The 16,483-nt window shown below is 42.1% G+C and overlaps 1 protein-coding gene across 2 annotated transcripts; it reads left to right on the top strand.

Annotated features, from left to right (window-relative positions):
- Window positions 1-1,357: 1,357 nt before the first annotated feature.
- Window positions 1,358-14,957, top strand: HSF5 (heat shock transcription factor 5). 2 transcript variants are annotated; one of them, XM_033172186.1, is made up of 6 exons: window positions 1,358-2,418; window positions 7,282-7,653; window positions 10,329-10,426; window positions 11,814-12,344; window positions 12,869-13,046; window positions 14,544-14,957. In XM_033172186.1, the coding sequence occupies exons 1-6, from the start codon at window positions 1,572-1,574 to the stop codon at window positions 14,612-14,614; spliced, it is 2,097 nt and encodes a 698-aa protein (XP_033028077.1). In that variant the 5' UTR covers window positions 1,358-1,571; the 3' UTR covers window positions 14,615-14,957. The 2 variants fall into 2 exon arrangements, with proteins under 2 accessions (XP_033028077.1, XP_033028078.1); XM_033172187.1 differs by having other exon boundaries at window positions 1,359-2,352.
- The last annotated feature ends 1,526 nt before the right edge of the window (window positions 14,958-16,483 follow it).

Below are 16,483 nucleotides of genomic sequence, written 5' to 3'. Positions count from 1 at the left end.
AAGCTCTGTGCATGTACATTTATTTAATTATTTTCAGATTTAGGTGTCACTTAGAGTTAAGGGTGGGTACCACTAGAAGGACAGATCCTGAAGTTGAGGCTCCAGTACTCTGGCCACCTCATGAGAAGAGAAGACTCCCTAGAAAAGACCCTGATGTTGGGAAAGATGGAGGGCACAAGGAGAAGGGGACGACAGAGGACGAGATGGTTGGACAGTGTTCTCGAAGCTACTAACATGAGTTTGGCCAAACTGCAAGAGGCAGTGAAGGATAGGCGTGCCTGGCGTGCTCTGGTCCACGGGGTCACGAAGAGTCGGACACGACTGAACGACTGAACAACAACAACCACTAGTGTGATGTTCAAACACTATGGTTTATGTATATGCATTTTTTGCATAAGTTGGGAGAGTGTCCTGAACACATGCAGTTCTCCCTCAATCACCAAGTTCGAGAATGGTAACATAGGAACCCAGCTGCTGTGTTAGGCCAAACGGGGCCCATCAAGTCCAGCATCCTGTTCTCCTCATTGATGGTAATATCCTGTAGGAAAAGGCAGTCAGCTACCCATTCACTGGCTCAGATCACCCTTTTTAATTTGTGAAAGTTTTGGGACTCAGGCTATGTACACCACACTGAGTTCCTTGGAGGAAAGGGGATATAAAGGTAATAAAAAAATTGTAGATTCCGTGTTGTGTGCCTACAGGAATTCATGTTCTGCGTGTAGTGTATTTTAAGTCCGTTTATGAAGGCGATTCCAAGAATGCAGAATCTTGTGCTCTTCACGTGAGGGCAAAGCATCCTTTGTTACAGAGGCTCATTTGTTACAACCCATACCAATTTGCTATATGTTAACTATTTCCATGATGCACATTTGTGTTTGCATAGCCAAGGTGTATATTAATTGCTTTATTTTATTTTTAATGACATTTGGACATGTTCTCAGGGAGGGAGTAAAAGGAAACTCTGAAAACTCGGGTGATTATTATTATTATTTTAAAAGATGCACTTGTTCAGATTGCAGAAATAACACACAAATGAAAAAGAACTGCGAGATGCGGATTTGGGGGCGAGGGGAGGAAATGGATGAGAAAATCCAGAAGATTTTCGCAGGTATCATAAGACTGCAACGGGAACTTTTTGCGAGTCGTCTACCCCAATGATAGCCTGGCAACAAACGAGGCCCGTGCCGCCGCGTGTGCAATTACTAAATTATTATTGTCGCTGTTGTTGTGCCTATATTTTTATGGGTTTGCCTAATCGCCGTTGTTGTGGGGGTCGATTGTGCGGTTTTGGCGGGAGAGCACGAAAGCGGCCTCGGCGCGTGCCTCGGTCGCCCGCCCGCTTCTGCCTCGACGGCGGCGGCGGCCCCGCGGGTGATTGACGGCGGCGGCCGTTGGGGGAGGAAAAAAAAAGCCGCCGGTCCCTCGCGCCGTCCGTCCGTCCGTTGGGCCGTCCTGAGGCGGGGGCCATGGGGGCAGGAAACGAGTGAAAGGAAAGGGGAAAGAAGGAGGGGTGTCTCGCTCTGAGGTGCGCGCGAGGCCTCGCCGCCCGTTTCTTCCTCTTCAGAAGCGCCATGGAGGACCCGCTGCTGTCGGCGGCGCCCATCAACCCCAACAACTTCCCGGCCAAGCTGTGGCGACTGGTGAACAGCCCGCGCTTCCGCTCCATCCGCTGGGACGCCCGCGGCGAAGGGCTCCTCATCGACCAGCCCTTGTTCGAGGCGGAGCTCCTGGGCGCCGGGGGAGGAGGAGCAGGAGGAGGAGCCGGGGGAGGCGCGGCGGTGGCGGCCGTTGGGGGAGGCGGCCCAGGCGGCGATGGAGGCGGCGCCTCGGCCTCGTCGTCTGGCGTTCCTTCAGGGCCGCCTGCGTCCCCGGAGCTATTCAAGACCACCAACTTCACCAGCTTCATCCGCCAGCTCAACCTGTACGGCTTTCGAAAAGTGGTGCTGGGCCCGCCCGGAGGGGGAGGCGGAGGAGGGTCGGCCTCGTCTTCTTCGGCCTCCTCGGCCTCCTCCTCTTCCCCGGCTTCGTCGTCGTCCTCGGCCCCCGGCGGCCCTTTGCACCATTTCCACAGCCCGCACTTCCGTCGCGACCGGCCCGACTTGCTGGTGCACCTCAAGCGCCTGACCAGCGCCAACAAAGCCAAGCTGGCCGCCGGGCTGGAGGTCACCAGCCGCCCGCCCAACCGCTTCCAGCGCCTCCTCAGCACTTCCCTGCACGGCGGGGAGGCCCTCCTGGCGCAGCAGCACCACCAGCAGCACAACAGCCCCGCGGGGCAGGCCGCCGCCGCCGTGGCAGCAGCAGCAGCCGCCTCCGCCGCCGGGGCGGCCGCCAAGAGCAGCGACAACAAGCCCGGTGAGAGAGACGGCGCGACGCAGCAGCAGCTCCTGCAAGACCAGAAGGCTCTTGAGCACGTGCAGAGTAACCACAGCCTGCCAAGGGGAACAGGGGCCGTCGAAAGAGCCTCCAGGGTTCAATCTCACACCCCCACCCACCCACACAAACATTTAGTTGATTGAACAAGGGCAGCAAAAAGCTTTGTGGCACCCATTTTATGGATCTGTTTAGGCAGCAGTCCTAGCTCTACTTACCTAGGAGCATAGCTGTCAACTTTTCCCTTTTTTAAGGGGAAATTCCCTTATTCCTAATAGGATTTCTCGCAATAAAAGGGAAAAGTTGACAGCTATGCCTAGGAGTGAGCTCTTCGGGATTCAGAAGAGCTTGCTTCTGAGTAGACATTTAAATTGCTTACAGGCTGCTTCAGTAGTTAACAGTCCCAGTGTGCTGTGCAAAAGAATAAAAAGCATTCAATGCACGTTTTAAAATCCACCAATATAAAATAACAGCATAAAATAAAAATTATCTGTCACCAGTAATATATAAGCCAGGTAAATAGAAAAGGCTTAGATGGAACTAATACATTTTTAGCATATGTGATTGACATGTGCCTTATTTCCAAATATGAATTGGCTAAAGATGAGGCTTAAAAAATGAAAAAAGGCATAAACATTCTGCTTCAACAGAATCACCAAGTGTTATCCACAGTTGACAGCTCTGTCTATGTGTAGATTACACATATATGGTCACACAGGATGGAGTTCATGTAATAATAAATGTACTAGTCTTTAAGGTGCCACAAAACTTAATCTGCTGCAGAAACAACACACAGTGACCCCCCTGGTTCTTAGCAGCCCTTGGAGAGCTGCTCCCACTGAAAATACATAGAATTGGATTGTATGTTCATGGCCCCTTACAGCAAAATTCACTTTCATTTTTACATGGAAACTTCTAGTCCCACATAACGGTTGGATGTGTGACTGTGGCTGCAGTTATTCAGTGCTGATGTGGAATGCATATGACAGGCGCGCACCAGAGTTTAGTTCTAGCATTCAGATTTAAGCCCCCTATGAACACCTCCCACAAGTTGAAAGCACCTTGGTACCACATGTGGACATAGTTCCATTCATACACATACCTCTCCCCAATTTCCTAGGGTATGAAAATACACCCTGTTGAAATCCATCTAACCTCTTTCCAAGTAATCATGCCATTCACATTAGTTCTAACATTTTCTGAAACAGCCTTTTGCTCCAGATTAAACCTCATCCTCCAGATCTATAATCACAAAAAACACTTGTTTGAATCTCCCACTGCGTCCGTATGTACTGACTGAAAGGGCAGGAGGAAAATCCATTCTGTTACCATCTTAAGCTATCCAGCTTCTGAGTACCATGGGAAAGTTCAGATACCTCCACAAGCATCTAATTTATATTAACTAATCTTAAAACACGCAACCTCAGAAAACAAGATCACAGGATATTCACACAATCATACTCCAGAAGGTTGGTGGTGGTAGCAGGTGCTCTATCTACTTCCCTCTCCCACTCCAGGTGTTTCAGCTCTGCAGTGCCTTAGCTGAGAAGACTCCTCCCACCACAAACCCCATCTACATTACTGTTGCACTCATTGTGTTAGAGATGTGGGGCAGGATTCACTTCTATTGCAAATCAGTACAGAATAACTCCCCCTTCATGGTACTGTCCTATTACATAATGCATATACTGTAAATTTCAAGTTTGCTTTCCTCAAAGGACAATGAAAATAAAGAACCTGAGATCCTAGTCAGGGCTACAATTTATTAATTTTTTTGAGGAGAAACAGGTGATTAAGTGGACTGAATTTTGCTGCATAGATATGCCCACAAATACATTATCTGCTCCCAACCTTTAGGGCAAGTGTGCACCATCTCATTTTGTACACTAGTCGCTATATACTGCAATTAGCTGGTGCAGTTTGCATCTTATATCTCTTGGGGTCCCCCCCCAGAAAAAGTAGAGCACCTCTATAAAGAAGAATTGACTCCTACAATGCCCCATGAGCAAATCAGGTCTTGCTAAACAAATTGGACCATTTCTTATCCTAGCCATTGTCTCACTCTTCCTTTATTACTTTCCTCAGCCCAAGGAATAATGATATTTATTTTTATAGCCGCTACAACTAAGCAACATTCACAAGCCTCTCCTCTTTTGCATACCCAGTAGGGTGCAAAAATGACTGCACAATATTTCAAACCTTAGCCCCAAACCCAAAGAGGAGGATGTGTAGCTGATGGTCCTACTAGGTTAATGAGACAAAAGGAAAGGAAACAGGAGGCAAAACATTGGGTTGGAGATTGCCCTCCCTCCATTTTTAACAGAATATACATTTTTAATTGATATCTATCCTTCCCCTAGCTCAGGCTGAGGAGGAAATGTATAAACATCAAAATGGGTGAAAGTACTGCTAACCTCTGCAGGGAGATAAAGAAAGGCCTACCCTTTAGAAGAGCAGTGCTTTTGTCTGAGATATACACCTTATAGACAGGGACTCTTCACACAACACACAATTCCTACACAAATATCACATCCATACAAGAAAAGCCCACAAATAGAATAGAATGTGACAAATAGGAAACTGGTCTATGCAGCTCAGTATTGTCTGCACTGACTGGTAGGGGCTCTCCAGGGTTTCAGGCAAGGAGTCTCTCCCAGCCCCTTCTGGAGATGTTTGGTATTGAACCTGGGACCTTTTGCATACCACTGTGCCATGGCCCTTGTCATTTTCATTTTAAACAAATTTATTTAAAACATTAATACACCACTTATCCTCAGTTTAGTTCAGGGAGATGAACAACAATGAATTAAAGCAATGTTAACTGTTTTAACAGTGGAAATGCTGAAGCAGCAGGATAAAAAACATCAGATTGCCACTAAAAATATTTTAACTAGAGATCCTGTAGGAATTAAAATACAAATACAAGGACAACTTCTCATGGTCAAAAAACATTCCTGAAGAGGGTTTTATCCACCAGTAGAAGGCCATTAAAAAGCAGGAAAAACTAGCCTTTCAGAGGTAGTTCCAGGGTGTGAGTGCAGCCACTAAAAAGACCCTCTCCCTGGTCACAGCTAAGCAAACTTGGAACTTTCAGGTGAATACGAGGCTTCTGTAAGCAGGCAGGTTTTTACATGAGAAGGAAGTTGTTCAGAGATCCTGGTCCCAAATCATGAGCAGCTTTAATTGTCATCACCAGCACATTGATTTGGGTCCAGAAATAAATTGGAAGCTAGTTCAATTGTTTCAGTAAAGGATTTATGCCCTCCCAACAGATGCAGTCCCCTTGCACCCACCCTGGTTAACAACTTGGCCACAGACATGGTAGTTTCCATGCACTTCTCAAAGGCAGTTCCAATAATCTAGACATGCCAGCTCTGCAGTCTCAAAGAACAGATGTAGTGTATCAGCTGACAGTAATTTACCTATGGTTTAGACTACTATAATGTATTTTGTGTGCAGTTGCCTTTGAAATAAGTTTGGAAGCTCTGGTTAGTTTTAAAAAACCAAACAGCTGTGAGTCTGCTAACTGGGAGAGGGTTATAATAAGCTCTGCCTCATGAGACTGAAGGCCTATCTAGTCCAGCACCCTGTTCTCACAGTGGCCTACCAGATGCCTTTAAGAAGCCCACGAGCAGAAGATGAGTGCAACAGCACTTTATTGATTTGTGATTCCCTGGCAGACAGCAGTTGGTATTCAGGGACATATGTCGTCTGAATGGCCTGGTCTGTTTCTACAACCAGCTCTGCATACTGGTGCTTACCTTTAGGGTTTGAGACTAGAATTCCTGAAGGAGCACCTATTTTCACACAAGTCTGGCCATACACTGAGATCATTCTTGGAAGTCCTCTGTAAATAATAATAATAAATAATAATAATATAGTAATAATAGTAATATAGCTAGCAAGTGGCAACTGGAGAAAGGGATGATGGTGTCCCATTTCCAAGGTATGCCTGCTAAAGATGCTCTCCTGGCTTTCCACGCTGATGCTGTTTAAGCATTAGTTAAAGCTCTTTCTTAGTTATTTTAATGGTGAATATTAAATTTTGGTTAGTTTTTTATTTGCTCTTCTGTTGCTTTTAGATTTTATTGTGTTTTTATTTCTTTATTTTAAAATTTAATAACAATAGTTTGTATATATGTTATAAACTTCCCTGGGATCTTTTTGGGGTGCAGGATACAAATACCTTAATATTTGTATTAATGAAAACTATGTAAGGAGCCCCCATCACACAAGCCTCCAATTTCAATTTGCACATATAATTCAAAAGTTTGCAACACTGATGTGGCAGCAAAGTCAGGCTATTGGCATCATGATCCTGCCTGCTATCTAAATGGCATCTTCTGATTCTGAACTGGAAATTCAGGCTGTGTATCCCTCTAAAGTTTAAACTTTGTAGTGAGATCCTGGGCATAGTTTGATGCGAAAAACAGGAAGGGCTCACAGTTAAATCCTGGTTCATGGCTGTACATACAGATGGACAAATGTCAATTTCAGTTTCTCTGGTTCCTCATTTTTCCAATCTTAAATCCAGTTCACATTTCTGCAGCATTTTTTTTATAATCCTCAAGAAAATGTGTCAGCTATTAATGTGAATTTCTCATAATAAGCACATTTATGCATGCAGTTTCAACTATTTTTTTTGCAAGCAGTTTCCCAGATGCAGAATATGTTTTTTGTATGTTATTTTCAGTAATATATGCATTTTTGTGCACACTTTGCCCAAACTCAGCAAATACAATAAAGATAAAAATCATTAAAACCTTTAAATCAGAAATAACTTAAAATGCTTGCTGAAATAAAAAAAGTATTGCTCTCTGTAATATTTTAATTATAGCTAATATTGAGGTAGCTACTGCTTTATGCTTGTTAATAATCCAGTGAATACTTATTTTCCCTCCCCCTATGCAGCACCGCTGACTTTAGGACAGTTTCACCGGTCTTTTCGGAGAGATAATTTATCTCCATACTCATACCTGTCGCCATCATCTCACAACCAAAATACCTTCCCACTGAAAGGTTCAGAACGGACTCCTCTTCCTCCACGAACATGGCAGAACTCCCTTGGGATGCTCCCAGGGCAGGTGGAGACATCAACTTTTTCTGACAAAGGAGTTCCATTTCCTGTGCTCCAGAGGTTTCCAACTGAGGTAACTTACACTCTGCAGCCCAGCGCTACCTCAGTGCACATTCAGCAAGGACCACAGACGATTGCTGCATCATCCCAGAAATATACCAGTTACGCAGCTTCAGCACCATACTCCCAAGCTTACTACCCAACAGGTAACATGATCTAGGTACCGATATTTCAGAAAACAACAACATACAAGTGTGCTTTAATGCAGGGTGGGCAGAAAGCAGATGGTAGATAATGGGATTATTCAGAACAGATTGGGAAAAGTTTCTGACTCCCAGTTGTTTAACAATAGCAAGAACAGACCGCTGCCCCCTCCCCTAAAAAAAAAGAAGCCTGTTAGAAGCTGTGATCTGTAGTAATTCAGATATAGAATGATACGGTATGTAGGGTATTTAAGTGTAGGGCTCATGGATTATAGGGAGGTAGACCATTTACTCTGCCCCATGGGCCACTATTTTGAATCTGGCTTCCTTCATTATATACGGTATTTTGGAAGGAAACTTGTGACACTGTTGTGGGGCATTTTGTGTGGAATCACCCTTCCTCATTCTCTATTTTTTTGCAGTCCATCCACACAACATCATTACCAATCTTATTATTTTCCTGGAGGCTTTTCTTATGGCTATTTGAAAAATGGTTCATAGTGCTCCTTTCCCATATTTTCAAAAGGTGTGGTTTAATTGCTTATAGAGGGCAGAGGAATCTATCACCATTTTTCATATCTGCTGCAATTGTTTTCCGGTGTACGGGTTGGGAATGCTGTACAGTATTGGTGCTGCTTTCCCAGCAGGTAGACAGACTTCAACTGATCAATGTTCCTGGATGTATTCAGATCTTACCACAATGGCGCACAACCAGATTCAGAAGAAGGAATATATAAAGTGAAGTGACCTCTGAAATAGGACATTATGTGAATAATGCTGTGCATATACAATATAATATGTTACATATGGGCAGAGAGACAAAAGTATGAACTTAACAAAAATATCACAACAGAAGGACAGAAAAAAAATTAGATACTCTAAACAAAGTGTATGCCCACTAAGGAACAGGCTTGGCTTATGGCTCTTCCTTTGTTCACCTGAAAATTATGTTGCAATACTTCCCACCTTTGCCCCCCATTGTTTAATTCATTCATTCAATAATGGGGGGAAAGTTTGTATGCACAGATCAGCTCTTGTGGGAACAAAAAAAGGATGCTGCACTTGGAAGAGATTCATCTGCTAATTGGAAGCATACATGCAGAACAATCTGGCTTACACATCCCTCTGCAGCAGGCTTGTTTGGAGGAGTCCCAAGAAGAGCAGCAGGTACGCAGCCGTCTCTTCTTGTGGCTTCCTTGCTAAGAGTGGGTTTTAGGTACCATTACTGGAGCCAGGTTGGGACAGATAGATCTGACCCGTGGGACACAATTTATTGTAGAAATGTTGTGCAAACCAGCCCTGAGTCTGGTTAGATCACTATTCTTGGGCTTGGAATGTGTATTTTGGGGTCATATAGAGAAGTAACCCCAATGGGGTCTTTTTTGCCAATATTCAGAGCATGGTGCTTGGGCAATCTACATGAGGTTTTACCTGCAGCAGGAACCTGTAGCCTAGATTCATTACTTGCCTCTTCTTTGGAGTGCATTACAGTCTGTCATGCCAGCAGTGAACTGATTTCATTTTAGTTTCGATGAGACAAGCAGTTCTTTAAAAAAAAACAACAACACAATAAGTTTGCAATTGCCAATCATTTATTGGGAGAGTATGGATCCTGATATATCTTGAGGATTTTTCCGGTCCTTGTTACAAAATAGTAGGAAAATGTAATTGCCCCTTGAGCTGGTACCACACTTGTGAACATAAGTTGGTTGCCAAATTACAGCAACTGCCTGTGGGAATGGGCCTCTGATGCATGCTCCTGCTCCAGTGAGGCTGGTGTGGTTCTTGGATCACCTCCAAACTGTTAGTTTTCTGAAGGGATTCAAGCACATACCATGAAATTTAGGTTTGCACAAGTAAAGTGGATTAAAGGGCTCTGTTGCCCCAGTGAGAGAACTCATGATCAATAAAGACTTGATATAGTCTAGCCTCCATGTAAGCTTTGTGCAAGCAAATGTGTAAGAGCTCTGTTGTATTTTATAAGTGCTGTTAGCCACCTTGAGGACACTAGTGAAAAAGCAACTAAAAAAAATACATGAGCGCAGCGTTGAATTTATTTATTTAACAAAATTTATGTAAAACCAACGAAACATCAAAGTGGTTTATAAAAAAGTGGAATATGGTTGCATGATTGTTATATACCTTTTAAAGTGTGCTTTGTAAGATCACTGCGAAAAGCAGTACAAATCCATACTCATCCCACTGGCTGAAGTTCTAAATAAGTTTTATCGTTTATGTTCATGTATGGTGTGAATGTCTTCTAAATTAAGAAAGAAAACTGGAAACAAAATAAGATAGACATTTATTCATACATCAAAATCTAGACATTGTTGAGCAAGGCCATATACTTTTCAGTAGATCATGGGATTTTAAAAACGGAAATAGTAGCAAACATCAGCAAAGCTATTCTCTCTTCTGGCAAGAGTACCCTGCTATTTTTGAAACCCTGTGTTTTTGCTTTCTATGTACGTCTTTGCCAAGCCGTGCATTCCTCTTCTTTAATACCTCTCTGAAACCAGGCTGTTCCTTCTCCATTATGTGCAGATAGAATATTGCATTTTTGTGCTGGTTTGGAGCTAGTAGAACTATAGTATGTATTTAAAAATACAACCCAGAGAGGTTTCTTAATGGTTGGGAAAGTTTATTATTATTATTTTACCTTTTCTTCCCCTTTCCAGCTGTATTACAGTGTTGCTCTCCACCTACCCACATGGATCCCTTAAGTGGTTGTGCTAGTCCTACTGCCTCAACCTATACACACTGCAGTTATTTTCAGGTGAGTCAAATAAGCAAGTACGTTGGCCATGATCTAATGAGCCATTTTAGGCATACCTAATGCAATATTTGACTTTGAAGAGCAGCCTCTTTTGATGTGCACATTGCAAACTGTTTTTGAAGCTCTCCTCTGTTTCAAAAGAGGCTTGCTATATGCCAGAGAGGAGCTGCAGATTGAGAAACACAAGACCAAAGCTTCTTTGATCATGCAGAACAAATTGAACATGTCTCTGGATCATAACCCATGTATCAAAAGAGTTTCATTCTGGTTCGCTACTTCAGTTACATATCAATGCATAAGAAGCGTTGTTTTGCAAAATTGAAAAATAAATGGAAAGAAAACAATATAACCATAGAGCTGGAAGGGACATTGTAGGTTATCAAGTCAATGTAAGATCTGCAATGGAAGAGACAACTACAGCATCCTTGACAAACGTCCATCCAGTCTCTGCTTAAATAATTCATAAATGAAAGAATAGTGTGTGAACTCTTTACATTGTTTCGGAGCCAAATGGATTGATATAAACAAGTAGTCATAAATAACTGTTTAAGTTTCAAAGCAAAGTAAAATTACTCTTCCTTTTAAAATCATTTTCTTCTATAATCGTTTTGCCTTACAAAAACCTTAACTAAAACTGTCTTTTGTTTTAGAAACATTTTGTTTGAGGCCTTGTTATTCACCCCATGTCTCATTGCCATACCACTTTACCCAGTATAGGGAGTAGGATGGGTCAGTTAAAGTCCAGAAGGCTAAAGGGCTGTTTAGTGGAGGCAGCCATAAAATAAACACACACACACACACACACACACACGGTTTGGCTTGGCTTGGCTGTTTACCTCTCTTCTCTCACAGCGCAGGCCTCAATCCTTTCCATCTGATGTGTTCATGGTCTCGAAATAAAACATTTTTGTTTTTAATGAACATAAAAAATGCAGCAGCTCAGTGGTAGAACACTTCATTGAAAAGTTATCAGGTTCAATCCCCAGCTTCTCCAGCTAAATCTTTGTAAATAATAATAATCATCATCATCATCATCTAAACGCACCAGGGTATCTGACATAGTATAGGAAGCTTTCTGTGTTCATATGTTCCTAGCCCAAAAGGCATTAATAATGCTTCATGCCCATTGTCTTCTCCATACTTATAAATTACACCTCATTAGACAAGGCTTATTGTTCATTTGGTTGGACAAATGGAAGTGTTTAAAGTATTAAGCCAAACCAGAATGATAATGTTAACATGGTTTTAATGCATGTTTGTATGTGATTTGGTGGCATTTAACATTGTTTGTGAGGGGCCCAGTTGACATTGTTGAAAGAGCATAATGTATATGCCAAAAACAAATAGATAAATGGAATAAATATATTCATTGCCTTTACCTTGCCAGAACCCACCAATGCAATCTTCATACCCTGTTGAATTTCTACCTTCTAACTGGTCCTGCAACACCTCTGATGAAAACAAGAAGACAGAAGTAAATTTGGAGGCTGTCTTCCAGATTGTAGATGAGATGCATTCATCCCCCAAGTTGGAAATGGTGAAGGTGGAACCAGTGGAGAGCCAGTGTCCAACTTCACAGCCAAACCGAGGCCAGCAGTTACTAGTTAATCCGGGGAACAGTGATGCACCTTCTTCAGGCCAAGCTAGCCACCTAGAACCTCTGACACCTGTGGGCTCAGATATTACATCCTTTGTGGTGGAATCAGAGCAAGCTATAGCATGCTCCTTGCCGCAGTCTCCTGAGTTTATTTACACTATCCACACCACTGAACCAGTGGAGAATACTACAGCGCAAATAGTGCAGCAGCCTGCAGCCACGCAGCCAACACCAGCAAAGCTGAAAGAACAGATGAACCAATCTTCAACACAGTCTTCCATGGTGTTTGTACAGGAGGAACTTCCCTTCAGTCAGCCGCAGGTATGGTGTAATGCAGTGCAAACGGGTACCACATTCTGCAGTGATAACCTAGCCTGAATATTTTTATGTGACAAACCAATATTTATATTACTACCAATACAACTTATATTTACAGCATGGTTCATTTCCCAAAGTTATAAACATAAATATTCTACATTGTATGTCACATAGACTATTCAGATCCCTGTATAAGTTTTGCTGAGAGACATAATGCAGAAAGCTAGTGTGGTACAGTGGTTAGTGGGCTAAGACTGGGGAGACTTAAGTCCCCACTCACCCAGAAAGCTCACTGGTTGACCTTGAGACAATCCTTTTCTCTCAGTCCAATCTCGCTCACAAAATTCTGAGTACATATAAGATAGGGTGTAGGGAAAACCCTAGTCACTTTCTTGGTCTCCTTAAAGTAAGGGCATGATATAAATGTTTCAAATAAATAATATGGTGTAAAGTAACATCTTCAAGGAACTGTTAAAATGACATTTATGTGAACACTTCATGGGGATTTTTTTGTGCATTTTTTAAAGGAGGATCCCAGTATCAAGTGTCAGACAAATCCATCAGAGACAGTTGTGTCTTCAGAGCAGATAGGATTCCTCCTTTCGGAGGTGGGTCCTCTCAGCAAATGTGCCAAAGATTCAGTTTCATCCATCCAAACCAAATGCAGAGAAAGAAGGAGCAGTTCACAGAAGGGCAAATCCCCTGGTAAGAATGGCAGCCTTTAAGGATTTGTTGAAACAAATGTATTGTTGTGCACCACCCCAACCTTTGAGCTGTGTGAAATTCCGGGGCTTCCAGGTGCTTACCCAGGGGTCGTGCTTTCTTTTGGGAATGAGGCACAGCAGAGACTGAAGTGTCTTTATGATATATGGTTTATTTACACATATATACAACCAGAGCCTACAATGGAAGGGTTAACAGTATTATCACTCCAAGAGATTTTTGTTTCTCCCATAGCCACAGGCTTGGATTCAAACAGACATCAAACATTGCTTTTGACTCTCTTGCTGCTTTTCTTCTAGGTCACACTCCTCCTAAACTCTAAATTCTGGTTTTATCTGTTGAGGGAGGGCCCCTCAGCCATTTGTGTCTCCCACAGAGCCCCTAAGCCCCCTTAAGCCTCTTTAATAGCTCATTTTGGGGTGGGTACATAGGGGATGGAGTGGGGCGGTGGTGGAAGAAAGAGCATATATCCCTAGGAATGGGGTGGGCAAAATGTATCACACCCCAGCAAGGGCTCAGTGTTAAAGGTGGTTAGCTCTAACAAGAGTTTATTCATAATCAAGGTGTGAAGTTGGTTAATAATCCTGGTTAGAGAATGCATCATGATTAACCTTGGTTCCAGTGTAACCTTTAACAGTGATCCTCAGAGTGACTGAGGAAGACATTAAGCATGAGAGGCGAGCAGGTAGGGGAGGGAGTGTAGGATCTGCTGACCTGTTGCTGATCTCTGGACAATGATTAAGGGACAGAGTTAAATTTTTGTTTGCCCTGTCAGTAACACATTTTTAACATAAATCACATTGTAGATGAGTAGGGGAGAACTACATGTTACATTACACTCTTGTGTCATGAAATCCTGATCCTTTGCAGAGCAAACCCTGAAAGGCGTGCACTGCACTAGACAAGGGTTTGGTGAAAAGGAAGAGCTCCATCATTCTCTGGGACTCTGCTCCTACAGAAGTTGTTGTTTAATTTATGAATCACCTTTTGCAAGTGTTTCAAGGCAGTTAACAAATATGCCATAAATACTGCTAAACAAATTTAAACCACACAAAACAACTAAATATAGATTTTTAAATAATACAAACTGGACACCTAAGATTGAGACCTTTTCATTCAGAAACAAAAATATCTTGAAGTGCTTCTAGAATGTACAGACCCTGCATACCTCTTGTGTGCTGTTCCACAGAACAGGGGCAGCTACCCTGAAAGTCCTGCTCTAAGTTACTACTGGCTGGATAGCTCAGCTGGTTAGAGTGTAGGCTTCTGTTACTGCTGCCAGTGTTCTGGAACCATTTTTAATTTACTGACATGGGGCTTGAATCTCCCAAGGATAAAGGCAGTTTTGGTGGGTGAGTTTCATGTGGAAATTAACTGGCAAAGGAAGGCCTGAGCACTCATTTCTGCCTCTTAAGATGTAGCATGCATTTCCAGTGCCCTCCAAAGCAGATATTGAATTGCCCTTTCCATTCCTCCTAGATCTACATCTGCTAGTGGATGTGGCTTGCAAACAAGAACATTTTCCAAAGGAAGAAGAATTAAGGGAGTGAGAACTTGGTGGAAAGTGTGTGCAAATGCTGAGTAGTGGCCAGCTGGGGAAGAGCAGTGCCTTTCACTCCAAAAGGACTTTGGATACTTTTCCTTCGTTATTAACAAAACACTCTCCTTATCTGGTCATTTTTGTTTCACATGTAAATAGTCCCGTCATTGTTTTTATTATACCTCTTTCATAGGTTTAAATATTTTTTCTGGTCAATTTCTCCTGATTTATTTGCCCAAACTCTTTAAAAGCAGAAAACATGGTCTCTTGATAAACAGGAAAACTTAACATCCTCAGGGAGCTGTTCCAGTTGCAGAATGTTCTTTGTTTTGCACTGGAATGTCTACACTGTGTTGTAGCAAACAGCAGCAGCAACATCTCCCACCCTTAGGACTGTTTAAAATTCATTTGGAGAGCATTTAAAGGTGGAGGGTTTTCCAAAATGAACAGAACACAAAGGAACTTGAGCTCTCAAAATCTGAGGTCCAAATCAGTCATTAATTCTAGAAAGGAAAGGCATGCTCAGAATGATGAGCTCATATTCTATGTGATTGCACAGGAAGTTTTCTTCTTTTTTGCATTTGTTCCTTTTCAACAGCAAATATTATATTGTCTAAGAGAACAGCTGCTGCATACTTTATGTTAATGGAGCATTCTTGGATTTTAATAATTTCCTCATTCTAGAGGCACTTTATAATAATTAGTTAAGGCAATTGTTGTTTTACTATATTGCTTAGTTTAAATATATCTTCTCAGGCTATTTTAACTTGTTTAACATAATTATATTTATTGATAATATATGTTAAAGAGCCATGTCTTTGTACTCCTATTTATTTGTGTTGTAAGTATATTGGTGTGTGTGTGTGTGTGAATGAGAATGTGAGAATGTGCTTTAAGCTCGTTCACTCATATTTTCAGTGTCAAATTCTGAAACTGTGAAAAATGCACAAGAAAGTACTTGAAAAAAGCAGAGAGAACAAACAGATCTGCAGCTTATTGCTCTCTTACATTCGTTATCTCCCAGTACCCATGTGAACAGCAGGATGAACCAAGGTCAGATGTACATACTCTGCTGGAGCCTCATAGAGATAGATCTTAATGTTATGTCTTTTCCTTTAGAACTGCCATTGCATAGATTACCAGATACTTTGAATACTTTGAGATAGCCCTCAATTAGTCTTCTGCAGCCTTGTTTGTCCATCTTGAAATTCAGTATTATTTTAAGACAAGCAAGTCAAATTGAGCTGGGAAATGCCATTGTAATCAGTGACTATCTAGCAGGGTCTCTGAGATGCTGAAAATGAATGGTAAGAGTTGTAGTAGTCATGTTGCTTGCATCCAAAATAGCGTAGAGATGGGTGTTTGGCACCAGACTAGTATTGATCCATATTAATGCAGACAAAGCTGATTTTTTTGACACTCCTTCATAGGATTATTCCAAAATATATCTAGTAGTCATTTATGAGCAATCAGTAAAGTAAGAGCTTTCACATGGGTCTGCAGTTTTAAAGTGGAATTAGGAAATTATAGTATTTATTATCTTTCTCCTGTCCATGAGCTAATTGAAACAAAGAGGCCAAGGAGCTGGATCTCCTGCCATATTATAGGCACAATTATTTAATTTTACTGGCTCTTGAGCATTTGTAAGATAGCAAAGAGAAAGGACATTCACACTGTCTAAAGAAATCTGCATAGAAATCTGCACAGTATTGCTGAAACTAATAGAACAGGGTTAACTCTCCAGAACAGTCTTCTCTGTGTTTCCAGTTTTCGCCCTAATGTATGTAGTCAATAAAAAATAAAGTGCCCACTCCAAAGAAGTCTACAGTTTCATAGTTTGTTTTAAATTGAGTAGTGAATTACAAAAACATCCCACCCA

The sequence above is a fragment of the Lacerta agilis genome, chromosome 15 (genome assembly GCF_009819535.1).
Source record: "Lacerta agilis isolate rLacAgi1 chromosome 15, rLacAgi1.pri, whole genome shotgun sequence".
NCBI lineage: Eukaryota > Metazoa > Chordata > Lepidosauria > Squamata > Lacertidae > Lacerta > Lacerta agilis.
Note: the sequence above shows the minus strand (reverse complement) of the source record. Positions and strands in the feature narration are given on the sequence as shown.